This window comes from Chiloscyllium punctatum, chromosome 46, assembly GCF_047496795.1.
Source record: "Chiloscyllium punctatum isolate Juve2018m chromosome 46, sChiPun1.3, whole genome shotgun sequence".
Lineage (NCBI taxonomy): Eukaryota > Metazoa > Chordata > Chondrichthyes > Orectolobiformes > Hemiscylliidae > Chiloscyllium > Chiloscyllium punctatum.
This window is the reverse complement of record NC_092784.1, coordinates 50,132,088-50,159,901: the sequence shown is the minus strand read 5'-3', so window position 1 is coordinate 50,159,901 and position 27,814 is coordinate 50,132,088. Positions and strand designations below refer to the sequence as shown.

The following is a 27,814-nucleotide window of genomic DNA, read 5'->3' as shown; positions in this document are numbered from 1 at the left end:
TATTGCCCCCCCCCCCTCCAACACACCACCTCAAATTCCTGAATGATGCACTTTCTAAATTGGTTGCCCTTGGAACATGACATACTATCAGCAGGGGAGATTTTAATCACCTCATGAACCCCACAGTGGATAGAAGGCCAAAGATCCCCAAATGTCTCTCTGCAATTCAAGCAATTGGTTGACTTATGCGTGGAATTGGGGTTGGTGGATATTTGGAGATGGTCTCCACGCTACGGGAAGGGATTTCACCTTTTTCTCTAATCCACACAAGTGTCATACCAGGATTGACCTTTTTTGTTAGCACCTTTGGTGTTTTCCTGTACAATTGGAAACCTAGCCATTTCTGATTATACGGCAGTGTATTTGGAAGTTGAGATTAAGGGCAACGGAACAGGTTCCCAGCATTGGCAGGTGGATCCTTTTATGCTCAAGGGCAATAAGCTTGTTGAGTACTTCTCAAGTGAGTTCAAAGTGTTGTTGGCTATCAATTTGGGTATGGCTAGTAACCTGCCTATACTCTGGGAGACTGCTAAGGCCTATATTAGGGGGATAGTTATCTCTTATTCAGCTAGCCAGAAGAGATCAAAGGGAGAGCAACATCATCTGCTCAAGACAGGGTTGAAGGCGACCGTGGCAGTTATTTTGATTGGCTGTGAATGGCTAAATTGCGGTGAGTCACAGCCCTCCGGGTTGCATTGAACCATGCTCACTCAGACAGCTAAGAGCGAACTCTCTTTCCCGATACAAAGGCTGTTTGAGCATGGCGATAGGCCAGGAAATTCCTGGCATATGTGGCCAGGAGAAAGAATGCCCTCCAACCATCACATCAATTAGGAAAGGCACTGAGTTTCTTACGTGTGACTCTAAAAGGATCAATGCAGCATTTCGGAGTTTATGCACTGAGCTATATTGGTTGGGATGCTGTGAGGATTGACTGGCTAGGATGGATTTTTTTTAAGAACCTGAAACTTCCAGGCTTGTCCTCAGAACATGCATCTCTTATTAATGCCCCCTTAGTGCAAAGACACAGGAGACAGAAAGACAGCTCCAAAGTGGGAAGACGCCCAGCGTTGATGGTCTCCTGAGTGAATTCTACAAAGAATTTGCAAGTATCTTGTCAGGACTGACGCTAGACATGTACAACTATTCGTACAGTCATGGCTGCCTCCGCCATCCCTGAGAGATGCTAACATCTCTCTCATCCCTAAGAAAGGGAAGACTCCAGAGTACTGTGCTTCGAACAGTCCCATTTCACTGTTAAAATCAGATTTTAAAATTTTATCCAAGACACGACCCTATATTATTAAGGGGACCAGACTGATTTAATACAGGGCTGTAGGTTCTCCAATAATATTAAAGATTACTGAATACAGTCCAAGAGTGTCAGCGACGTTTGGTTCAGGGTTTGGTGATCTCTTTAGACGAAGAGAAGGCATTCGATTGTGTGGAATGGCCATTTTTTTAATACTCTGGAACGGTTTGGTCTAGGTGAGGTCTTTGTCAAATAGGTGGAGTATAGGTGTATAGTGACCCTCTGGCTGCGGTAAGATCCAGTAACGTCAGTATTGGTTGTCTCCTATCACCGCTAATGTTTACATTGGTGATTGAGCTGCTAGCAGAGGTGACCCGTAGAGACCCTAACATAGCTGCCCCAGAAGTGGGATCATGGTGACATAAGATTATGTTATATGCAGATGATCTTCTCCTCCTCTCATCAAACCCGGCAGTTTCTGTATCCCATTTAAATACAATGTATTAATTTATTTGGCTCTTTTTTGGGATATAAGATCAATTTTGCAAAATCTGAGGCTATGCCCCTGGGGGGTCTGAAGGGAATACCTGCTTATAAAGGGGAATTACGATTCCCCTTTAAATGGTCACAGAGGGTTTTCTTTACTGAGGCATTTTAGTTACTTCCACCTTTGATCAATTATTTAAGGCTAATTTTGCTCATTTGCTTGACAAGATTAGACAAGGCCTTCAAAGATGGGAGGCCCTTCCAATCTCATGCTTAGGTCGAATAGCCCTTATCAAAATGAAGGTCCTTCTTTGTCAGTTCTATCCCATGCGAATGCTGATATTTCCCAGGCAAATGTTGTGGAGACTTATTGGTTGGTTTAGTTCTTTTATTTAGCACTACAGGCACCCCCTCGCTAAGCTTGCCAAATTGCAGTTACCCACAAGGTTGGGGAGAATAGACTTTCCAGCTATTAAGCGATATTAACTAAGCTCCCTTCTGTCCTTCATGAGCGACTGGGCTTGTGAGGACCTGAGATCAATATAGTTGGATATTGAGGCCTCCCAGGCAAAGTGCCCCCTTGCTAGTCTGTTGTGTATGGATAAGATGAGGACAGTTATGGAGTACTGTCAGAATCCAATCATTATTAATACAGAGAGCAATGTGACCGAGCAAAGGGCAGTTTGTCTAAAACCACCTTCCTTACCCCTATAGTTGGTATGTCGGGATTCCGGCCAGGGATGATGGACCCTATATTCAAACTGTGGGCAACTGTGGGAGTCTGTTGTTTGGGGAGACCTGTTTGAGGGGGAGATTGTGATGTTCTTCAACCAAATGAGCCGCAAGTATGGATTACCCAGCAGGGAACTTCCTCGTTACTTCCAGATTAGGGACTTCATCCAAAAAATAACTGCACTTTTGACCAACCCGTATAGATCTGGCACAGAGAGGAGGGTGCTTCATGCCACAAGCATAGTACTTTTTATCACCTATTGGGGTGTGGTGCCTTGAGTGACTATGTGAGGTCTGGGAGCAAGGGTTAGATGGGGACATTCCCTCAGAGACATGGGAGGACATTTGGGCGAATGCGAGAATGATCTCGTTCTGTAACAGAATACACGCGATGTAGCTGAAGGTTCTTCTCAGGGTTCATTTAGCCCCAGATTGGCTTGTGAAATTCAAAAAGGGAGCATCTCTAATGTGCCCCAAGTGCAAAATAAGTGTAGAACCCTCACTCATTATTTGTCGTCATGCCACAAGCTTCGTAGGTACTGAAGTTTTGTGGCAGGAGTAATAGAGAGGGGTCTGGGGTCTGAAGTTAAGGGAGACCCAATGTCTGTGCTCTTGGGTCTGCCAAATTTATCTTCCTTAGACGCACATGGAAGAAAGCTGTTTAACATTCTCACGTACTGTGCGAGGAAGAACATTTTGATGAGCTGGGTGTCTGAGAACCCTCTGGGCTGGTTGGGATGGCACAAGTTAATTGTAGATCACATCCCTTTGGATTTCCTCACAAACATGGTGCACCATAAAATGGAACTTTGTTTTAGAAGACCTGGCAGCCCCTTTTTGAATTACCCTGGAAGCAGATTTGTCTGCTATTTTAATTGGGGGATTTATTTAGCCATGGTGATTGGGTTTAGTGAGCCTTGTGCCCTGGGAGGACAAATCCCGAATACATACACGTGTGATAATTAATGCTCCTGAAGGTTCGAAGTCTTGGGGTGGTATTATTTATTTATTTATAGATTGGTAGTGAGTGTAATTCTGATGTGTTTTGTCGAGTAAGATGGTAGTTAGTTTGTTGTAATTGTTATAATTGTAAAATGTTATATTTATGTAATCTTATAATACTATAAAGAAAAGAATTTCTCAGTAAAAATATCTTTTAAAAAAGCTAGGAAAATCTCACTGTTACAATGCTAGTTTCCTTTATGGTAGCATAATGATATGCTTGTGCTTTGCAAACAAGTTGTAATAGTGTAATGTGCATCTAACTGAAAAGCAAATCTCCTGCATTGATTTCTTTCCTCATTAAGAAACAGTTATCTGGAGGTTGCTGAATGCACTGTGAATGAACCACCGTGGTGCGACCTATCCTGCCTATTAGTTTTGGGCTGGTGGAGGTGTCTGAAGGTAGATCCTTTCCATCCTGCTCTTCAATTCTAATGTTGATAGTGTGGTTTGTTTTCCTCACCAGGCTGGCATGTATGAAGCTGTAAATGAAGTGTACAAGATCCTGATCCCAATTCATGAGGCCAATCGGGACAGTAAGAAACTGGCAACAATCCATGGAAAACTACAGGATGCTTTTAACAAAATCCCAAATCAGGTATTCTGTGTTAACTCAATAGCTGTTTGTTTTGCTTAGTGTTTTGTTCAGTAAATGCAACATTGGAAATACATAATTATAAATAAGCCTTTTGGAAACCTGAACAGTATTCTGTGGCAGTGGGTGTCCTTGTCTGTCACTCCAGCTAAAACCCTTCCTCATTATGGGTGGCACGGTGGCACAGTGGTTAGCACTGCTGCCTCACAGCACCAGAGACCCGGGTTCAAATCCCGCCTCGGGCAACTGTCTGTATGGAGTTTGCACATTCTCCCCGGGTCTGCATGGTGTTCCAGTTTCCTCCCACAGTCTAAAGATGTGCAGGTTAGGTGAATTGGCCATGCTAAATTGCCCTAGTATTAGGTGTAGGGGAATGGGTCTGGGTGGGTTGCTCTTCGGAGGGTAGGTGTGGACTTGTTGGCCCGAAGGGCCTGTTTCCACACTGTAAGTAATCTAATCTAATCTAATCTATTAGGTACTCCACCCTCCACACTTTGTAAATCAAGGGAGGATGGTCTACTCTGTCAATTTGTCAATGGTGCTGTGGAGTTGGCTGCAGTCTAGTTTGCTATTTCTTTCACTGCAGCACTCTGGGAAGTATGTCATAACTCTGCCTTCATTACCTTGTCAAATGTATCTAACTTTATCAGGCGATGTGCATGAAAATGTCCCCTAGCCCCTCAAGCATTATCAGAGCAAATTTGACCCCTGGGTACATAGACACTCAGGCAGCTGAGGAAAAGCTTGGTAGAAGAGCTGGGTTTTAAGGAACATCTTAGAAGATGGGAGGGAATTCCAGACCATCATGTCTCAGCTGAAAGCACAGCTACCAGTAGCCATGTGGAAATCGGTAAACAGGGGGAGAATTGGAAAGCTGCAAAGAATTCAGAATGGATAATACAGAGATATGAGAGATTCAGGACATGGAGCCATTTGAACAAAAGAGCATAACTCTAAAGTTGGTGAATGAGGATGTAATTTAGGACAGCAAGTTCAAAGATATTGGGTGAATGGGACTTTGTGCAAATTAGGATATGGGTTGCAGGGTTTTGGATGAACTCAAACTCCAAAGCGTTGCTAGTCCCAATGGATAGGGTTGCTGCAGCTTTCTACCTTTCACAAGAACAAACCTACAGGCATGTACATATGCTTGTCACAAAAAGTATTATTCCCATTTGGAGGGGGACATGCATGATTAGGGAGGTTTAGAAAGCAGTGGCAGCATGCCTGCAGTACCTAGTCCATGCCATGAGATGGCGATGGTGTACTGTTTGGAGATCAGTGATAAACCCACTGGCTGCTACACTAGTCAGGCGTGTGACCAATCACCATTCAAGCAGAGGCACCAATAAGAAATAACACACTGAAGTTTGAAATGTATTTAAAATATTCTAAGTCAATTCCAAAATCCTATGATTAGAGCTGTAGCTGTCAGTGTCCAAACGCCACTTGGTTGAGTAAAGTGGCTAAAACATTGGTTCAAAAGGCCGAGTGCCATCACTTTATGACTGATTGCAGTCCAAGCTGTCAAACCTGGTGAGTGACCCTGACTTACATTAGTTTAACAGTGCAGGCAAATCCTGATATGTGGCCCTCTTGAAAGATAAACATGGTCCTGCATGGGTATGCAGTCTGCTACTGATCATGAATCTTACTTCCCACGATTAGTTAAAAGTACAGAATATAGATAATTGACTGTCATCCTCAGAAGGTCATAATAATTCCAGATTGCTCAGTATTTGATATCTAGCCACTCTTCAAATAATGTAGAGGGTTACCACAGAACATCTTTAACAAAAGCCAAAATGCACGTTAACTGGAAATCTGCTGAGGATGATCCCAAAACATTCTAAGCAATTCGTAGGGAAAATGATCCAGAATGGTAAGTTTGGTTCTTGAGATTAATTTTCATCTTCAGATTTAAAGTCCATCTTCTTTCCCTAGCAGTCTGAGTGCTAGAATTAACCCCACCAGCCAAAATGTTCAACCCAACTCAAAGCTTGGCACATTGCTCGGAAAACCGTGACAGTCTGCTGCTCTTAGAGTTTTGTTACCAGTAACGTGGGTTCCTCTTGTCCCAGTCCACTGCTAAAGATGTGGAACTTTGAAGTTTTGATGACCCTTTTCAAGCATTCCCAGTGCTGCTTGTTTTCATGATTACTATTGAGTCCATTTGTCCTGTTGCTGAACTTTATGCACTCTCCGCACACACCCACCACTCCTGGTAGCCTTGAACTCCTTTCCTGGTGCCAGCGTCTCATTTCCTCCTACCCTGAAGGCATGGGTGTCCAAAGCTGTAAAGGTACAACACCAGAATGGTTTGGAATTTCAAGCTGTATAAAAGCAAAGCTTTGTGCTGACACTAACTGCAGGCTGTGTGGTGAGACATGAGAATTTTGTCTCTTGACTTGATCATTGGAGGCAGTGGTTTGGTGGGATTCCTACAGTGGAATGAAAAAAATCAAGCTGAAAATGACAAATATACAATTGCTCTTTGCCAAGGTGTTGATTGATGTATTTCCTAAATTGTGATCCAGAGCAACTTCTTTCCCCTCCTCCCCCTTTCTTTGTCAGTGGCTACTGTATTCCTTTGGCTTTGATATAAATCGGCCAGTGCCACCCTTTACTGTGGCACGAGCTGGTTCATATCCTTCATTGTGACCTTGACTGTGTACATTTTGCGTTGACACTATCCGTTCTGTCTTGTTCCAGTAGCAAATGTATGCCCCTGGCTATAACATTGGGTAATGTAAATCCATCATTGTGACATCGACTAATATAAAATTCTCACTGTGACACTGAATGATATCGACTCCTTTCTGTCACTTTATTTGATATATGCCCTTCACTATCCTATTGATATAAATCCCTTCCCCCCCACCATGACACTGAGTGATGTAAACCCCTCACTCTGCTGGTTTGTACAGCCATGTTTGACATTTGCTGCAGTGTTGCCTGATTTTTGTACTTTAGAGTCGTCATTACTAGAACACCATGATAAAACATCCTTTTGATCATCGGATCTAAGTGGCTCTGAAATGCAGCATCATAATGTGTGTACTCTTGACCTCATGATTATGTATTAGCTCCTGGATCTGTTTGAGTATTCATTGATCAGTGAATTTTGTCTCTCTCGCTTTATTTCTCCCCTTCCCTCTCTCTGTCCATGTGCAGAGTTCTGGCTGGGAGGTAGGCTGCATGCACTCCGTGTGGATTGGATTGTTTGTATGATGATGGTGCTTTTGCATGTTATGGCTGTATCATGTGAGGAGACAACGCACTCTCCAACTGGGAAATATCTCATGTTCTAACTAACTGAGTGCAGGCTTTGGAAGTTGCTTCAGGCAGCCGTCGGATTGGCTAGGGTGGGGAGGGAAGGAATGACACTTACTCATTTCTGTTGGTTTTATTTTTATACTGTTTCCAATGATTTCTTCCTGTCTTTGTTTCCTTCACATTACTGCATTTCCTCGTTGAGGTCAGCAGGCAGGCTGTTCTTAGCTTGTCCCACTTGCTATTTTAAAGTGTGTTTCTAATTTTCTGCCCTCATGCTGACTCACTGTTGAGTTCCTATTGCAACATACTTTGAGATTCAGCCTTGATGTTGTCTAGACAATGAGTGTCACCAGACAACTCAGAACTGTAGGAAAACCCCGCCTGATGCAGTTCTCACTCTTCTACATGCATGTGGGTTAGACGGCAAGGACCAAACGCTTAGGTAATTTTCTGTATTCTAAGGACACCCGTACTAGTTAGGCACCCCCACCAATGAAATTCCAATGTAGATGAATAAAGTCAGCACGAGGGATTCTAACCAGTCAACTTCTGGGCTGTATACCTATTTTATTCTTCTGGGGGATAGGTTTTGCTCAATACTGGGTTTCCTAATTTATGACGAAGAAACACGAGTCAACATCAAAGAAAAAGCTAGAAGACTGCCCAAGATATCTAGCCCTGAACTCTTGCCCTGAGATATTTGCACTTGCACTTCACCTGAAGCATAAGTTTCATCTGCCTCTGTAAAAGTTAAGACTATTGACATTTTGAGAATGAAAAAGGGTGTCTCTTTGAACACTAACTCGGGAGCAGTATTGGAGGCATTCCTCTGTCAGGCTTTCAGAATAAGGAAGAAAGCTCGGATGCTGAGGGCTGAGAATTGAAAATGATGTTGAATTCCAGACCTGTGGAAGGATCACCAGGTCTTTAAATTGTCAAATTATAAGTTTTCAGGTGGGAAATGAGCTCCCCTTCAGGATTCCTAGGGCATTCTTCCAATGTTTTCAGTGAACTGATAAATCCAGAGGGCTGCCTGAAGAGTGCTTAAAGTTAGTATCACATTGCCTGACAATTCCATAGTCACCCTGTTTTGCTGACTGATGTTTCCCAGTGTGATCACGTCATTTGTAACACTGACCTTCAAGTCATGTTATAACCAAATAATTTCCATCTTACACATCTAGTGGCTCACACAGCTGTTTCTGCTTGTGTTCACAGCATACCTGGTAACACATCTGCTGGCTTCCTCCCACCAACTCCACAGGAGTGGGAAAGGGTAGTCAATGTGTGGGTTGCTCTTTTTCTGTGTTTTCAAAAACCTGCATAAAAACATCAGACAAAATTTAAATTTGGCTAATTCACCAAAAAAGGAACGTGAGCATGGTTGGGGTGGAGTGGGTGAAAATTAAAATCTTGATTGATTTTAAAACACAAAGTAACATTCTGGTAGATCCAAACCAAGCGCTAGATGTGTTGGAAAATGTTGCTGCTTGATTGTGGCTGTGTTGGATTCTGGGCAGATAAGCCATTAGCCCTTGGGTCATAAAACACTGCATCTTGTGTTAAGATGCAAAATGCATACTGCCTGCAGGAAGCAGTGGTTTATTGAGGAAAGCCAGCAGGTTTTATGTCAGTGCGGAGGTGAAGATTTTAAAGCATTAGGCAGGATGCCGGGTGCTTTAATGAAGTCACTTTCCTCTGTACTTTGTAAAGGCGACTGGAAAGTGATTTCTTATTAGAACGTAGCTCCTGTGTGCCATGTAGTCAGGGATGTGCTCCTGAATGTTTTTTCTGTTAATTTTGAGTGGTTTTTTTGTGTTCATCATTTAAGAAAATAGACATGTTTCAAATGCATTAGTTGTGGGTACCATAATTTCATTGCTGTGTATTGAAGGATGTGAACTATTTTGTCATCAATAAGCCCTTGCCTCTGGTAAGTTACTCCTTAGTACATTGGAACATCATATAAAGGCTTCAGAAGTGACCAGGGTGGAGTTTTAAATTGAGAAACTTACTGCAGTGTTGAGCTCAACTGAACAATGGGACTGGTTCCTTCTGATTGTGGTGCTGTAGCCCATGTTTATCTTGTACTGAATTTATTCAGACCCTATGAGAGAAATGTAGTTGCTTTATGACGATACGTGGCCTGGTTATTGAGATCTGAACGAGAGCTATGACTAATATGTGACAACTCTTCAGCCAAAATTGTGCCTTCTTCCTGTTATCGGGGTGGAGGGAGGTGGGTTGTCCTTTCCCTGTGACAAACCCTGAGGTGAACTGCTGCTGCCAGTCAGGACACACAATCCAAACTTAATGAAATCTCTCTGAAGCATGAGGTGTGCCCTCTCACTCACCTCAAATTGTATAGAACAATGACCATTTACTGATCGGTAGGGATCATCCTGCAGCTTATAAATTACATTATCTTTTTGGAATGGAAGGAGGAAAATGAAATTTCATGAGGTATGAAGTGATTTTGGTTGCACACTGTCCATTTTGGCAGCAGCGCTTGCACCTTGGTGTCAAGGGTGGACACCTGTACATATAATTGGTGATTGGTGCAAAGTCTATCAATTGATGATTCTTTCTGTGTGCTCTCTCCTTTGTTCCACTTGCTGCTGGTCATACTGTCCCCTCACTTCACCCTGTGGTAAGTTGCTCTAATTTTTTTCTACAAACTTAGAGTGATTATATCGTTTGTACTGAAGATCACTTAAAATGAACGAATAATTATCTCAAATATTTCTGGCGTTCAATCAGTCATTTCTTCCATCAATTCCTAGTTCTTGGGCATTACTCCAACTTTCAAAATTCTCTCTAAGGGTCTACTAACTGAATGGAAGTCTGTACAAATTTGGGAAGGGTGAACACTGCAATGTATTAAATGTTAGCCTTTCAAACCTGGCAGTTAGGCTGATATATTAAGTGGCTCTTCTCTCGACAGCGAGTTGGCACTGTGCGGTCAAATAAGTCTGCTGCAGTGTCTGGACCTGAGTGGGTGTCACTGAGGTTTCCAAGCCTGTTAATTTGTGTCTGTTGAAGTATAAGATCTGGGGGGAAAAAAGCATGGGTGAAGTCAAAGATGTCAGCAATGTGTTGATGAGGTCAAGTCTCAATCTTCAGGGAATGTAAAAGAACACTCTCTTACATAGTGTTTCACATTTTGTCTATCTTACACTCTGTATTAAGTATCATTCCCCACCATAGAACACTTCACCTTGACAAGAACAAAATCTGACCAAATATTTGGGGAGTACTGCAGAAATACAGAATGTCCCAATCCCTGTGTCATTACAATCAACCGAGTTTCCAACCTTTAGTTTGAATCCCCCATGGCCATGGTCTGCTGTCTCTTTGTGTCATGACTCAGTGTCTTCCCCACCCATCATAACTGACTGCTGGGGACTGTCCCCAAGATTTCTTAGCCATGGTTTCCTGACGCTGCAAGGCATTCCTACCCATGAGCCAGGCAATCTGTCGTCTGTCTTGCTGTAAGGTGGGAGACTGCCCAAGCTTATTTAATTGAGGCCTGGCAGTTAAAATCATCCAGGCTCCCACTACTCAATCTTGCTGGGCTTTTCAGCTGCTAACAGGCTGCCCAGACCTTCCTGGTGTCTCGATATAAATCATTTTCATTCTGGCCTCTCACTTGTACTTTCTGTTCACTTACTGGATTTACCTTCATCCTCAGCAGGCTAATGAATTTAAAACCATTTCATGCATTTTCTGTACCTGCTTTGGCATCATCAGGTTGTGTGTTGATGTTCTTGATTAATAGCCTGAGGTGCTGGCTCAGCTTTGACCACTTTGGCAGTTGTAACCATTTATTGGATGGGTATATGAATAGGAAGGGTTTGGAGGGATATGGGCCGGGTGCTGGCAGGTGGGACTAGATTGGGTTGGGATATCTGGTCGGCATGGACGGGTTGGACTGAAGGGTCTGTTTCCATGTTGTACATCTCTATGACTATGTCGGAAATTATTTTCTGGAAAGCGAATGGAGAGAGAAATGAGTAATCCAGTTGAGACCTACAGAGTGATTGAAATGTGTTTAGTTAATGTCAGTCTGGCTACACCTTAAAAATAATTCAGCATAATTTGGAGGGGCTAAATGGGGAGCTTGCAAAAGAGAATACTAAAGTAGTACTGCCCTTCTCGGGGGGCCTTAATTGTGATTAAAATGCTTAAAAGTGTTAGTAGGACAAGAAATTAATCTGAAGTAAGGGCACATTAACAAGTGTAGAAAAAGCAGCACTGGTCTTCAAGCCATGTTTGCTGACCAGCCAAAGAAAACCTTTAACAATGAGCTACAGTCTTTAGCCTTTACCGGCTTACCTTTATATAAGCAATACTGGCCAAAGAATGAGATTTAAGCAGTGGAGTGTCAGTAGAGGGTTGAACAAGTCACTGCTTTGCTTTGTTTTGATTGTTTACACACTCCTGTCTTCACTTTACACAGGACTCGAAGAGGATGTTTGGGACTTACTTTCGAGTTGGTTTCTATGGTTGTAAGTTTGGAGATTTGGATGAACAAGAGTTTGTTTACAAGGAGCCCTCGATCACCAAGCTCGCAGAGATTTCATATCGGCTTGAGGTAAGTAAGTTTGAAAAAAGTCAGCTTCAAGACAAAGAGCTTTACGGAGGTTTTCACCAACTTAAATCATTCCAAAGTGTTGAACAGCCAGTGAAGTGCTTACATAGCATAGTCAGTCTTTGTTGTAATGGGGATTCCACAGTCGCCAATTTGTACACAGGAAGCAGGAATGTGATAAGGACAACATATTCTGTTCCGTGATTTTACTTGAGGAATAAATATTGGTAAGGAACCAGGGATGACTTCCCTACTCTTCTTCTTAATAGTCTTGTGGGATATTTTACATTCACCTTAGAGGACACACTCCTCAGTTTAACTTTGTACCCAGAAATAACGAATCTGTAGAGTAGCATTGCTCGGCATGGATCTGTAGTGTCAGCTGAGATTTGTTTACCCTCTAGTGTGAGACTTGAACTCATGACCTGACTCTGCAAGAGTGTTACCCATTAGAAATGTGGCTGACTCCTAATTCTGACGGATATGAGACTGTGGGATTTAACCATTAAAGTAGCACTTTCAGTGAACATTGTTTGTGTACTGGGCATGACCTAATAGTGCTGTGATCTAGCATTCATGGTGGGAGGTCCAGGATAAATGCTCACTGAGAAGATGAAACAGCATAATTGTTGTATAGAACCATAGTCTGAACTGATAACAATAACACTGGGTGGCTTAATAATGTGTAGCTATGAGTCCTGAGATTTAAGGGGGTTTCTGTACATGCTGTCATTAAATCATTGCGTTCTGCATTGTGACAGGAATTTTACCGTGATCAATTTGGTGAAGAGGCTACTGAGATTATTAAAGATTCCAATCCGGTTGACAAAACTAAACTGGATCCTAATAAGGTAACAGCAATCTCAGCACTATGGTGGTGAAAATTATTCGCCATCACAGCCTGCCTGGCTGATTCGCAACCTATGCATTCCTTTCAATCCTGCAGTGTGAGAACCTTTGCACAGGTCAAAGTGAGGAGCTTCAATGTGACCTCAGGTGCTCCATGTGGTTTTACCTCTGATTAATGTGGCATAAAGCTCTCTCTGCTCTGATACAACTGTGTACCTTTGTTCCAAACATTAACAACTTTCTGTCCTGTGCCAGTCTAAAACTTCTAATGCCTAACATACTTTTGGTACCTTTGTATGAAGTTGTTAATTTAGCACATAAAGAAGTAACAAATAGGAAGAGTTGTATGCAGTGGGTCTTTCTCCATTAGGATCTGCATTAAGATTACTCAAGGTCAAATCGCTTTAGATACTTACAAACAGTTAACAGAAGAGACTTGCATCAGATTGGTTGTATTGTAGTCCATGATTCAAAGGTGAAATGCTAGCATTCTGCTGCAGTTCTTTTGCTCTTCTTTCAAAAATTGATAAATTCTTCATGTAGCTATTTTGAGGAGCCAATTCTTGCCTTGACATGCACTTCTGCATTTGTCCTGTCATGGCTAGATATTTAGCAATGGAACAAATACAGAAGGAAGTGAAGTTAGTAAAAGATGAGCACAAAATGACAGTGATATTTAAACCTTTTTGTTGAATGTCACAAACTGTTGAAGAGCAGACATCCTAAATCACTTAAAAGTTAGATAAAAGGAAAATATTAGAGAGCCGAGTTAAGCTAAAGAAGCATAATATGTCAGGCCTGATGGGATACAGCCTAGATAAAATTGTGGAAGAAAGGGCAGAGGATCTAGGAACTTCATTTCAGGATTCAATTGAGAGTGAATATGTTATGCAGACCAAGAGTGGCCACTTTTGGAAGTGGGAGTCAATTGTCCTAAGTAATTATAGATTGGTTAACAGCTGTGGTAAGGTAATTGTAGAAATCTTTAATTAAAAATTAAATTACTGAATGTCTAGATGAAGAGAAGGTGATTGGAAGCAACCTACACATGTTTTAGGAAGGGAGATTGTGTTTGGCATGTCTGATCATTCTGTAGGCTGTAACAGATGTATTGGGTGATGTTTTGAAAGCCTTTGACAAGGTGCCTAACTGGAAACTATTGAAAAGGATTGAGAGGTCAAGAACAGTTTCTGGTTGGAGGTGGTTAGTAGTATCCAATAGCATTTAGTTCTGGGATTATTTATAATTAGTCTGTCCATCAGTAACTTACATTAGCTAGGGGGACAATACTGAAATCAGAAACAGAGTTAATCATTCTGAGGTCCACTGCTGCAACATTGAGATGGTGGAATGGTCAAAATACTGCAGGTGGCATGATACCTGCAATATTTGAGAGAAGGAAAGTAAGCATATTGAATGGGAGATGGGCTTGTCATGTGGAAGAACAGAGGGATTTAGGTTCAAACTCAAGAGATTAAAGCTAATACCTCAAGGGACATTGATGGTACAGCAGTATATTTCAGAGTCAGGATAAAGAGTGTCTTGGAGGTGAACTTGCAGCTAGTTTTCCTCCCATGTACCAGGTACCCCTGACTTCTAGAGGGTGATGAAAGATATTATCTAAGAAGCCTTGGTGAATTTCTTCCATGTATCTTGTAGATGGTGCATGCTGCTGCTACTGAATGTTAGTGTCGAGAGAGAGTTAGTGTTTGTGGAACTGGTGCCATTCAAGTGGGCTGCTTTATGCTGGATGGTTTCAAGTTTTTCAAATGTTGTTGGAACTGCACTCAGCAAGGCAAGTGGGCATGTACATCACATGTCTGACTTGTGCTTTCGGGTAGTAGATAGTTATTGGGGAATCCAGAGGGGAATTAATCACTGTAGGGTTCCTAGCCTCTGATCTGCTGTTGAAGTATTTATATGGCTGGTCCAGCTCAGTTTCAGATCAATGTTAACCCTGCTTAATGTTGATAGTTGAGGATTCATCATAATGCAATGAATGTCAAAGTTTGATAGTTAGATTCTCTTTTGTTGGAATGTTCATTGTCTGATACTTATGAAGCACAAATATTACTTGCCATTTGGACATGAGAAGTATCTGAGAAGTCCTGAATGGCGCTGAACATTGTGCCATCATCAGCAAATATCCTCACTTCTGACCTTATGCTGGTGGGAAAGTGCTGAAGCTGGTTGGGCCGAGGGCACTACCCTGAGGAACTCCTGTAGGACTGTCCTGGAACTGAGATAACTGACCTCTAGCAACCACAATTATCTTCCATTGTGCCAAGTATGACTCAGGCCAGCAGAGTGTTTTCCTCTAAGTTCCCACTGACTCTAATTTTGCTACAGCACTTTGATGCCACACTCTGTCAAATGCAGCTTGATAACACTGTTGGTGACACATTTCATCACTTTCCTGATGATTGAAAGTAGACTAATGGCCTGGCAATTGGCTGAGTTCAATCCACCTTTTTTTATATATACAGGACATACATAACCAATTTTCTGCAATGGCATCCAGATGCCAGTGTTATAGCTGTACTGGATCAGCTTGACGAGGGGTATGACAAATTCTGGAGTATCTGCTTTCAAGCGCCGCTGTTAAAATGTTGTCAGGACCAGTGCCTCAAGATATTTCTTGATATCTTGTGGTGTGAATCAAATTGGCCGAAGACTGATATCTGTGATGCTGGGAACCTCTGAAGAAGACTAAGGGCTTCTGGCTGAAGATTTTTGCATATACTTCTCCTTGATCATTTGCATTGATGTGCTGGACTCCCCCATCTTTGAGGATGAGGATATTTGTGAAGCTTCTTCCTCCAGTGAGATGTTTAAATGTCTACCACCATTCACGACTGGACTTGGCAGAGCTTAGATCTGATCTATTGTTTATGGCATGTTTGGTTCTCTTTCTCACTTGCTGCTTACACTATTTGGCAAATATATAATCCTGTTTTGTAACTTGAAAGAATACTATCTGTATGAGAAAATATAAGCGTATAAACATAAACTGATGATGATGATAAAGATAAAATAAGCATTAAAAATTGAGCCAGTTTTCATTATGACAGGAATTGTTACAGGAGAATTTGATAGAGGTGTTCAAGATTAATGATGGGGGAAGTCAAGCTAAATGAGGAATTTATCATGTCCAATCATTAAGGAGCCTACAAAAGGGGGGAATGGACACAATATTAAGTGAAAGAGATTTAGAACAGGAAACAGGAAAAAAGATTTACAAGTACTTTTTTGTGAGTTTGTGGACCAGCGTTAGTGATTGAGCAGAAACTGGATACTGAGATATGCGAATACAGTGGGCACATTTTATTCAAATACAACTTGTCAAGAGGATTGGCATCAACACTATGTTTACATATTGTATTTTCTGTGTAACTTTAACCTACTGAAGTTGCAAACATTCTGAAGAGCGTTTGTGTTTTTCAGGCATACATACAGATCACTTACGTTGAGCCTTTCTTCGACACCTATGAGATGAAGGACCGAATCACTTACTTTGACAAGAATTATAACCTGCGCTGCTTCATGTACTGCACACCCTTTACATTAGATGGCCGTGCTCATGGAGACCTGCATGAGCAGTATAAACGGAAGACCATCCTCACAACCTCGCATGCCTTCCCCTACATCAAAACCAGAATCAATGTTATCCATAAGGAAGAGGTAGGGGCTCTATGACAGGATCCTCCTGAACCAAGTTCCTCTGATCAAAGAGGATAGTGTGGGCTTGTGTGTGGATATGAGGCGGTTTGTTCTTATCAAGATGAAGGGTTTCTGAGAGTTTTTGCCATATCTTTTAGCCAGTTATAGTTTCAAATCCTCCCTGCACAAAATGTTCAATTGTCAGTTTATTGAATGTGTTTGCTGTGCTGTCTCTGTGTTTGAGTGAATGTGTTAGATTACAAACAGTTTTGCAGCCTTGACGCTGAGGTGTAAAGCAATCAGTGTGCCATCTGTTCCTCATCTGAATAAGATCATATCTTCACCCAGTGTCTTCAAGTTGGATTTTAGCCCTGCATCCTGGAGGTGAAAATTTAACAACAATGTCCTGCATTCTTTAGTGTGTATGTGTGTGAGAGAGAGATACAGTCACTTAAAACAGCTGACAAATTAGGTCTTGAAAGAAAGAATTTGCACTTACATTGCAGCTTTCACAATCTCCGGATATCTCCGAGCACTTTGCAGCTAATGAAATGTTTTTTAACTGTGGTCGCATTTTATTTATTCACTTGTGGGGAGTAGGTGTTACTGGCTGGGCCAGCATTTATTGCCCGTCCCCAGTTACCTTTGAGAAGGTGGTGGTGAACTGCCTTCTTGAACTGCTGCAGTCCATCTGCTGTAGGTAGACCCACCATGACATTAGGGAGGGAATTCCAGGATTTTGACACAGTGACAGTGAAGGAAAGTTTTATATTTCCAAGTCATAAGCTTGGAGGAAAGCTTATGTGCTTCCCTTGGCCTTCTAAATGGCAGATGGTACACACAGTAGCTACTGAGTGTCAGTGGTGGAGTGACTGGGTGTTTTGGTGGATTCTAACCAAGGGGGCTGCTTTGTCCTGAATGATGTCAAGCTTCTTGAGTGTTATTGGAGCTGTACCCATGCAGGCACTTGCATGCCCACTTCCCACAAGTTATACTATATATATATTTATGTGTGAGTATATATTTATGTGTTAGTATATGTTTTATGTATATTTATAACGTATATTGGTATTTTATATTAAAACAACTATTGTTCTAGGGAACATGGCAACACAACAGACTTCCGCAATCAACAATGTAATAGTGACCAGATTACATCTTCCGGTGAAACTGAGTGAGGGATAGATATTGGCCAGAACACTGGGAAAATTTCCTAGTGTCTCTTGAAATAGTGTTACTTCAGTTTATACATCCATGCAAACAGGCAGGTCCTTCCTCCTTACCTCCCACATCTCATCCGGAATAAAACACTTCTGGCAATGCTGTGCTGGAATATCAACCTTCATTTTTGTGTTCAAGCACTGGAGTGGGATTTGAACCCAGAAACCCGTGATTCCGAATCCAGAGTGCTACCCATGGCTGACAGCCAAGCAGACAACTTCACTGAATGTATAATCTATACAATAAAGTTGTATTTTGAGAACATTTCTGATGACTGATAGTCTACTTAAATGCATTAGTAGGAAATTTCTCTACAATGTTTTACCTTTTGTCAGCAATTACTTAAGAGACTTTGGGTTCTAATTGACCCCAAGATAGAGTACCTCTGTAACTGGCCCTCCCCCACTGTGACTGGCTGACCCTGCAATTTTGATTATCCCTGTCACAGGTTGGCAATATCACCCTTACTGCTGTGGCTTTTGGAGGTGCTGACTGTTGCCATTTCGCAGAAGTGTTATTGCTGCTACTGAATCCAAAACCTTGAGGACCTGTAAGGAACTAAAATTGTTGGTCCAGGCAAATAATTGACTGTGGTGAAAGGAACGAGCTCAAAAATGAGGAAAGTTGTAGTAAGAAGGGAAATCAGGGTACTTTAGTGAAATGATCTTCCTTAACCATATCTGTCATAAGAAATAGGAACAAGAGTAGGCCATTCGGCCCCTCAAGTCGATGTTATCGTGTGGATAAAAAATATTCAGGCTGTGCAGTGGATAACTTGGGGGCAGTCAGTGACTTAGAGAATGCAAAAAACAATTAAATACAGTTCTGGAGACAACACTATATGCATTGTAATCTTTATAAACTCTGTGGTCCTGTTTTCAGATTATATTAATCCCAATTGAAGTTGCGATTGAGGACATGCAAAAGAAGACACAGGAGTTGGCTTTTGCCACACACCAGGACCCAGCAGATGCCAAAATGTTGCAGATGGTATTGCAGGGAAGTGTGGGAACCACAGTCAACCAGGTACAGTTCCTTAGTGCTCTCTGTAGTCAGATAAAGTCCCAATGTTTACAGTCCTTAGGGCTTTTAAGAAGCAACTGCATTGCTGTGGGTCTGGAGTCACGTGTAGGCCAGACCAGGTAAGGATGGCAGTTTCTTAATTTAAATGTCATTTGTGCACCAGGTGGAAACTTACAACAGTTGACATTGGCTGCATGATTTGTAGGCTAACTTTTAATTCCAGGTATTTATTGAATTTAAAATTTCACCATCTACTATGGGGAATTCTAACCCATGTCCCAAGAGTATTAGCCTGGGGTTCCGGATTGCTAGTCTAGTCAGTTTACCACCATGTCGACAACACAGTGCAAAGACAAGCATGGGCCAAAGGTAGGTGTGTTGAGTTAGCTCACAGTTCAGTCATGTTCCTATTGAATGGGTCTTCAACTCAAATCACAACTCTCCATAGTTCTCCAAACAGTCATTACCTGGTTTATTAAGTGAAGAATAGCCACGTGGATTAGTAGCGTGGTGAACAGCTACTACCTGAGCATCCATATTCCAGGATCAGTGTGCGAAGGGGCCAAGTTATAGTTTGTATAAACTGTATCCTATGTAATCTTACTTGCTCTGATGTTTCTCTTTCAAGTCTGTTTAACCTTCACCTCTAGCCTGTAATATTATGTCAAGTAGCATATGGTTAAAAATGATGGCTGTTTCTAGGTTTATGATGTTTCTAACAGATGTCCCATTGAAATGATCCTGATTTCTCTCTGGAATTTTCTCAGGGGCCTTTGGAAGTGGCCCAAGTTTTCCTGGCAGACATTCCAGATGATCCCAAGCTTTTCCGACATCACAACAAGCTACGCCTCTGCTTCAAAGACTTCATGAAGCGGTATGCCAGTACCTTTGTGTTTCCAATGTACCAGTCAACAGTTGATTCTCTGCATTACAGCTTCCAACTTCCCTTCTATTTCACAGCAATTGCATCCTGACAACCCTTTTAAAACTCCCTTTTAAACACCCTACAACGTGCATCATCCTCTCATTGAGACGAAGATAGTGAACTAGCTCTTTGTACAATACCAGTTGTAGGCCAGAATCGGTCAGTTGAATATAGATTAAAGGAGAATGGTGGTAGCTAATTAAGAATTGGTTGGTCTCCTTCAGTATAAGGCAGTGTCTGACCTTCACTCTTCACCATAATGTGGATGAGATCAAGAATGCATAAAATTCATAGTGTCTCCTGGGAATATCGCGGGTCTTGTAATGTACAACAACACTTGCAAAGCTGTTCCATGCGAAGATGATAAGTTTTATGTGATACACCTGTGAAACAAGTGTTTTATCTGTAGCTGTGAGGACGCCTTACGCAAGAACAAGACTCTGATCGGAGCAGACCAGAAGGAGTACCATCGAGAGTTGGAACGGAACTATCACCGATTGAAAGAGTCTCTACAGCCAATGATCAACAGGAAGATTCCCCAGTTATATAAGTCTCTCATACCCAGTACCAGCCATCGGTAAGGGATTCACCTATAGCTCTGAGACTGAAAGCATTACACTCACTTAGCTGAAATTGTGTTCTGCTTTTCAGTCTTGGGTTTCATTCAATCAGCTTTGCTTTTCTTTCTCTTCTGGCTCTCCCTGTCATCTCGAGGTTTGAACATTTTTTAAATTTTTATTTAATAATCGTTCTTCCATCCCTTTTCACTAAGTCTTCTCTTCTGCTGACGCCTCCCTCGCTCCCTCCCTCTCTCTGACTCTCAGACACTCTCTCTCTCTCTCTCTCTCCCCCCCGCCCCCCCCCCCCCACCATCTCTTTCCACCTGTTTGTACTACCTGTTGTTCCTATCGCTCATGCAACCCTTCTATCTTTCCCATGTTCTCCTTCCACTTGGCTCTCAGCCTTGGGATTAATTTCTTTTTTTATTATTTGTCTTTTCCCTCCCTTCCTGTCAGACCATCTCATCAATTTCTTTGTGCTGCATTAGTTATCTGTAACATCCTCCTCTAAACCTGGTACTTTTCTTCCAGGAATTCTTTCAGCAGATCGAGTCTGCGTAAAGTGGAAATTTGAAGACCATGTGGATGCTTTTCTTCTTTTCTTTTTCTTGTGCATGAAGGATTTGGTATGAAGGAGGATCATGCCGAAGGGACAGCACCCAATACTCAGCATCTATTCTCTTTAAAACCTGTTGTATGAGACCTGAACAGAAGAAGGCAGGTGACTACGAAATCCAAACCAGGTGTGACTGAAGCTTTGCCTTCACAATCCAGTCACAGGAAACCATTTTCTGAATAAGGATTGTAACTCTGAGATAGCCTGGCTGCTAGATCTGTATGAGATGATCTTCTGTTGCTCATGGCATCATTTTATTCATTGCCAAGAGTGAGTTAACTTTTGAAAATGCGGACGTTTGAAGAAAAAGGTTTGTCTGCGTGCATCGGAGATGCTGTAGTGATACGGCAAAGAGTTGTCTTTGCTTGATGTGTTGTTCTTTCCATGTCCTGTGCCCTATGCAGTATTATATGGGCCATTCTGTACGAGTTACAAACTGGGAAAAGTTGGATATGCACCATGTTGTGAAGAGGGCATTAATCTTTCTTTTGTGAGAGTTTATTTTTCTTGACATAAGTGTCTGGAGGCGCACACAGGCTGTGTTTTGGCACTGCCTTAAGTTGGCATTGTGAAACAGAAACATGTATTGGGTCAATCTTGGTTAAGTATACCACTGATTGCAAAGCAGACTATCACTCTGGTGCTTACCAATCACTACTATTGGTCAAATAGTAACTGCTTTGTAATGCCATTACTGTTTTCATTATGTGCATATTTTATGTATTTACCATCTAGGAACCACTAAATAGTCAACTGCTGGTTTCAAAATGTTCTATATTTCTTCCTAGGAGATGGAGGCTGCAGACTTGGAATAAGATTTTAAAATAATCTGCCCTGATTGTGTCACTCCTGTTGTCTCCTGAAGTTGAGTTTTGTAATGTTTTATCTGCTCCGATCTTGCGTCGTTAGCCTTGTTAGTCAGCAAGATGGAAGGGCTGCCTGTTGTAGCACATGGTGAGGCTTGTGACATCCAAGCGCACCTCATCAGGTCTTTTCCTGCAAACCCCAGCTGATGAATGAACTGGGCTAACAAGGAATTTTGGAGATCTGCCTGAGACAAAAAGTCTTTGATTGGGCACAATTGGTAGACAGGGTTACTCAACAGCAACCCCATTTATGTGCAAGTCAAAATGATGATAGGCGTAGAGTACTGCATCCTAAAGAGAATGTGTAGACCCATATTAGATGACATTGGGAGTTTATTTCCAGTTTATTGGCCTCTGCTGTAGGATTATCCTTGCTTCCTTGTAGTGGTTATTAAAAAAAAGTCACTCAAGAACTGAGGAGATCTATATGCAGTGTTGTGGCTGTTGGTCAGATTTTACAGATCGTGTAAAGTTAATGCTGTTTACAATTTTTTTTTAAAATCTGTCAACAAAAGTCTTAATCAATGTTTAATCCTCATGTCTGTATTTTGGGGCTGAACTAACACTATAAGGATCCAAAATGTTCTATATTTTAAGAATGTCAGAGGGTTAATGGTATGTGTGCACTAACATAGAATGGCACCTTTTTATCTGTACAGAAACATCCCTAGCTCAATACAAATGTGTAGATCTGCATCACATTACTTCAGTAAGTTAACCCCCTCGCCCACATTCATCTCTGTCCCTTTCAGAGAGAAACCTTCTGAGTTTCTCTCTGAAACACTCTGTCTCATTGTTATTGGTGTTATATGTATCTGTATTTCTGTTAGTGTTTGCCTTTCACTTAAAAGAGACCAAATCAATTTTCCACTCTATATTCTGATTACCTTGACTTTGTTGTAAATAGTGGAAGTCCAGGGCACATGAATCCTCTGGTATCTAATGTGTGATTCTTTTTACACTGGCTCCCCCCATCAACCAGAACCAGCATTTGGTTCACAGTGGGGATAACTTGCTTTCAATGTTTGAAGAGGACCAAGGAGAGAATTCTGGATATTCCCATTCAATCAGAGTGCCTTTATCCTTGGAGACAGTCAGTTCCAACTGTCATGATTAAAACTTGATCCTGCTGTCTCATCTGGAACAAGCTGATTGTAATCTTTACTTAGATCTGTTTCTGTATTTTTTATGATTTATTCTTATTTATTCAGAATTATTTAAAGATTTGATGGGATATTTTACACAGAGCATGTTTATTAAAAATTGTTGGGGTCTGACGCACTATGTCTATAAACTCCAGTAACCAGGGCTTTTATTAGACAGTTACTTAGCTAGGGCTGGTTTGTCCCACTTTTCCCTCCACTTGCAAACAGAGGAGGGAACTATATTGCTAGTCTAGATATGTCTACCAGATGCTCAGGTTTACAAATTTTATAGGTTTGTGCTTCTGATTCATTTTATATTAGACTCCTTGCACAGAGATGTAGCCTGTTTGCATATAAGCAACCAAGCTGAAAGGAAATCGACTAAGCGATTAGTAGAAGGGAGGGGAATAAATGCTGGCAGTGCTTGGGCCATCACCAGGATTGTCCCAATTCTTCTGTAAGCTGCTACAGCTGGTGTGTTGGTGCACCTCAGAGTCATCATTGTGGATTCAGCTTTTGTCTTCTCCTGCCAGTTTCACACAGTTAGAGACAACACACAGGGACCAGAGCTGGGAACCACCTGCTCAAAGGACTGTGGCAGTGACCCGACCATCAACCAAACAGATTCAACATGTAAACTAGTTTTAATAAAGGAGCCATTAAAAGCAGGATGCATTGAGACCAAATTTGGGAACAGCATTAAAGGGAAGTAATGAGGTGGGCAAGTTCATGCCAGTTACCACTGTAGCAGCAGCGAGGAGAATGTGAAATGTGCACCTTTTCAGGGCGGTGACATCTTGCGTGAGAATGCATCATTTTCTTTCACTTGTCAGAGGTTGGAAGAGGCTATAAGGGAACCTTGGGAATCACATAGGCTTTACCAATCTCTTCATGGCAGGAGTTACGCCACAAATCTGGCTGCATTGTTTTGATTTCTCATAAGATGACACTCCGGCAGTGCAGCCAACACAGAGACACTAAGCCAATATTATTAATATGTATTTTTGATCATATTAGAATGTCATATATTGCAATCTGTAATATATCTGAGTTACTATCCCAGTAATAAACATGGGAAAGTTGTCACTGAACCCATTGTTGCCTGATGTAGATGTAAACATTGCACACATTAAAAATCCAAAACAAGAAGGTTCTCTTGTAACACAGTGGGTCAGTTAATGGCAGTAATGTGCACTAACAGGATGTCTTTCACATTACACTGTCCCCAAAAATACCAGACAACTCTGGGCACTGAGTGCAAGGTAGGGTTATTTCCTGTTCTGTGTATTTCCAAGAATTCCTATGTTCATATTTTCTGATAGCCTGAACACACTGATATACGCATTCAGTGCGGTGTTTTCTAAATTTAAACAAGCCTTTGTTAGCTATATTCTCATTTAGTAATTGGGAAGAAGAAACACCTCCCTCCATTGAGAAGGCGAAAAGAAAACTTATTTCACTGGACTCAGGCCTCACTGTTATAGCTGATATATATATTTTAAAAAGTGTGTAAAATATATATATATTATGTATAGATTTTTTTTGAGTGTAAGTTGTTTCTGGGTTGGAGGTTCTGGTTATCCAATTATGTGGATAACATTTTACCAATAATTGAGGTTCCCAAACCCTCTCTTGTTAAAGTGGAACAGTGCCACAGGACTTCTTTCAAAGCACTGGTTGCTGGGAGTTCACAAGTCCCATAGTGTTGCCTGCCCATCTTCAACCTTTTTTTTCAGGTTGCTGTGTTAACTCAGTGTTTTCTTTTCTTGATTACCTTTGCACTTTTTTGGAGGGAGGGAGGGAGGGGAGGGTTGAGTTTAGGAAACGGTTGCCCATGTCTTTGAGATGGATTCTTCTTTTGAACTTGTAATAATCTGTGTAAATCAATAAAAGAATCTCTGCTTTGATGTGTGTGCATTTTTTCTTTGTTTTTCCCTGCCTTTAATTAAATCCAGTCGTTCTTGGCCTAAAAGAGGGGGCAGTTGATCCTCAAAATGAATGAATAACACTAACAAAGCTTTGTCACTCATCCCTGGAAAATCTCTCTTAAGACCAGGCTACAGTTCATTTCATTGAGACTGTTTAATGTCACCTTTTTATTGATGGAAGCATCAAACACTGGGCTTTCAAGTTCCTGTTTCAAGTACGGGGTTGTATAGAAATGACTATTTTTGATCAAGGTAATTTTGCTCACATTTCCCCCCCCCCCCCTTGTTTTGGTTGATTTTTGAGATGCAAAGATGCATCAAGAGTTTGATTTGATGGACTGTTGCAAGAGAACAGACAAGGGTGCACCCCTCAAGTGGAACAATCACTGTGTCACCTCAACATTGCAGCTGAGAATGGTATTACACAAGGCTGGGGATTGATTGCACTACCTGACGCTGCGTTGTAGCTTCAAGATGTACTGCATCACTGCATTTTACAAAAGTAGCATTGCCCTCAGTGACATTGAGTATTGCAGTTCACTGTGGCTCCATCTTCCTTTCTGCGTGTACCAGGTGTGTATCAAAGTTCCTGCGATTCTTTCCAAAGAATCTTCCCATTGACTTCAGACAGCACCAAAAAAAATTCATTTTTTGAGGGATAAGGTGGTTCAAGTGATTCTTGAACATTTTCATCCAAGGGCCACTATGCAAACCACTCAAAAGTCCCCTCTCCTCCATTTTCACTTCCAACTGCATTTAGAAATTAGAATTAATGGGAACCCCTGGAGACAGTAAATACTTTGCTTCTCCACTGTGTACAAATTTATGATTTTTAGTAAAATATTCATGCCAGAAACACACGTATAAATGTTTTACACTGTAAACATTAATATGACAAAAGAGCTTTTTTTTAAGCATTCTAATATGTTCTAAAATCATAAATACAGGAAGCGGTGGTATCGTTGTGGTGTCTCTGGATTAGTGACCTAAAACCCCAGGCTAATGTTCTGGGTATGGGCTTCAAATCCCATCACGGCAGCTATTGAATTTGAGTTCAATGAAAGACTAGCCTAATTATGATCGTGTAACCATTGTCAATTGTTTTAAAAGTCAATACAGTTTGTTAACGTCCAGTAGTGAAAGAAATCTGCTGTCCTTACCTGGTCTGGCTTACATGTGACTCCAGATCCACAACAATGCGGTTGTCTCTCAAACATAAGGATGGATAATAAATGTAGGCCTAGCCAGTGAAGCTCACATATCACAAACACATTTAAATGAAAAGAAGTTGCTTGCGTCAACACTAAACCAAATTAACAGTGACCTCGATTTGGTTATAAAGCAAAATCATTGTTGATAGGGTTAATCATAAATGAAAACATTTCTCTGCATCGCCTCCATGGACATTTTGTCAGATATTTCAAATGTATGATCTCTTGATCATCAGCCAGTTCTTCAGATTGAAGTTACAGATCAGCCATTTTGATAAAACAAAGTCACTACAACTTCAGACCCCTTTCTACATATTTTTGTCCGTTTGTGAGATGCGAATGGTGTTGGTGAGGCAGTGTTTATTCTCCCTCCTTTAGTATCTAAGGAAGATTAATGAGTTTTTCACACAGCACTGTAGCCATCATGTTGATGACCCCTCCCGAGCATTGAATGGGAGTTCCTGGGTATTGAACCAGGAATGAGAGAAACACATGTGTGAGTCGGAGGTGATGGTCCTTCCAGAATATTTTTATTTTTTGCCCTCCTTCGCAGTTGAGATGATAGGACTTGGCTATGCCTCCAAAGCAAAATATTGCTGTATTGCTTCCAGTTGCCAGGGGACAGATCACTGATAATGTTGACGGCATTTCTGCAGCAATGAGAAATGTAGATGGAGTCAATGGATGGGAGGTTGGCTTGCATGATGGTGTGGGGCTATATTCACAACTTTCTGTAATTTCTTACAGTCCTTCGCAGAGCAGTTGCCGTACCAAGCCATGATGTATTTTATATCAATGTGAGACATTGATGGCACAAGGTGTTTGTGGAATATCACCTCAAGAATCAACCATAAAAGTGATTTGAAATGTGAACCACACAGAGTAAGAATGTCCCAGTACTTGGGGAGTGTCACAAAATATCTACTTCAGTACTGTGCAGAATAGGTTTAGCCCTTTATTCCCCATCCTTTCCTCAAGTTATGGTTTCAACCTGAGTTTTGGTAGGCAATTCTCCAATATTGCCATCCCAAACCAACCTGGTTTGGTCTGACTGAGGCATGCTATCCTGCCTTTAACTGGCAAAGTTTGTTGGATCTTAACTAGGAGGTCTAGCTTACTTTTCCTCTGCCAAATCAGTTTGGGCAATTGTGGCATGTTTACTGACCTGACATCAGTCAACTAACACAGCAGAGAACAGGAACCTGTTTGTGTCCCAAACGCGCTCAGTCAGATCCACCGACGTCAAGCCGGTGTTCTTCTCTGACCACTGCCTCCTGCTGGCCGATTGTCAACTACAGGAGGAGCAGCGGGCTGGTAAGGGAACGTGGAAGCTGAACACAAAGCTGTTGACCCCGGGAAACATTGAGGAGCTCAAGAGGGTCTACGCAGGTTGGAGAACTGTGAAGCCCCTCTTTGAGTTCCCACCGGACTGGTGGGAAACAGTAAAAGGGAACATCAAGAGGTTCTTCATCCTCAAAGGTGTTCAGGAGGCGAGAGAGAGGTGGGGAAAACTGTCCCAGCTTCAGGAAAGTATGCAGAACCTGCTCCTGCTGCAGACAATGGGGGTTGATGTCACGGAGGACCTCAAGAAGGTGAAGGGTCAGCAAGCCTCGCTCTTTGCCTCGGAGGCCTCCAAGATAATCTTCCGGTCCAGGGTCCGCTCGGTGGAGCAAGACAAGACGTGCTCACGTTTCTTCTTCCAGAAGGTGCACAAAGAGAGCTCCGTGCTCAGCAGCCTGAAGGAAGAAGATGGCTCAATAACGTCATCTCAGGCTGGCGTCATGGCGATCAGTAAATCCTTCTATGCCAGTCTGTATGACGCGAAGCTGACCAACAGCGCAGCCTCCCAGTCATTCCTGTCCTCTTTCACAGAGGT

The 27,814-nt window shown here is 41.8% G+C and overlaps 1 protein-coding gene across 6 annotated transcripts in view; it reads left to right on the top strand.

The window, feature by feature from the left end:
• LOC140468034 (dedicator of cytokinesis protein 7-like) overlaps nucleotides 1–24,704 on the top strand; it is a 171,426-nt gene extending 146,722 nt beyond the window's left edge. For 3 of the 6 annotated variants that reach the window (XM_072564199.1, XM_072564196.1, XM_072564200.1), the window contains 9 exons: nucleotides 3,939–4,070; nucleotides 7,242–7,256; nucleotides 11,812–11,937; nucleotides 12,696–12,785; nucleotides 16,228–16,464; nucleotides 18,547–18,690; nucleotides 19,455–19,561; nucleotides 20,022–20,189; nucleotides 20,704–24,704. In XM_072564199.1, the coding sequence (XP_072420300.1) occupies nucleotides 3,939–4,070; nucleotides 7,242–7,256; nucleotides 11,812–11,937; nucleotides 12,696–12,785; nucleotides 16,228–16,464; nucleotides 18,547–18,690; nucleotides 19,455–19,561; nucleotides 20,022–20,189; nucleotides 20,704–20,746 (1,062 nt within the window). In that variant the 3' untranslated portion in view covers nucleotides 20,747–24,704. Of the gene's footprint in view, nucleotides 1–3,938; nucleotides 4,071–7,241; nucleotides 7,257–11,802; nucleotides 11,938–12,695; nucleotides 12,786–16,227; nucleotides 16,465–18,546; nucleotides 18,691–19,454; nucleotides 19,562–20,021; nucleotides 20,190–20,703 lie in introns of all 6 variants that reach the window. The other 3 variants (XM_072564198.1, XM_072564197.1, XM_072564201.1) reach the window with 3 other exon arrangements.
• The last annotated feature ends 3,110 nt before the right edge of the window (nucleotides 24,705–27,814 follow it).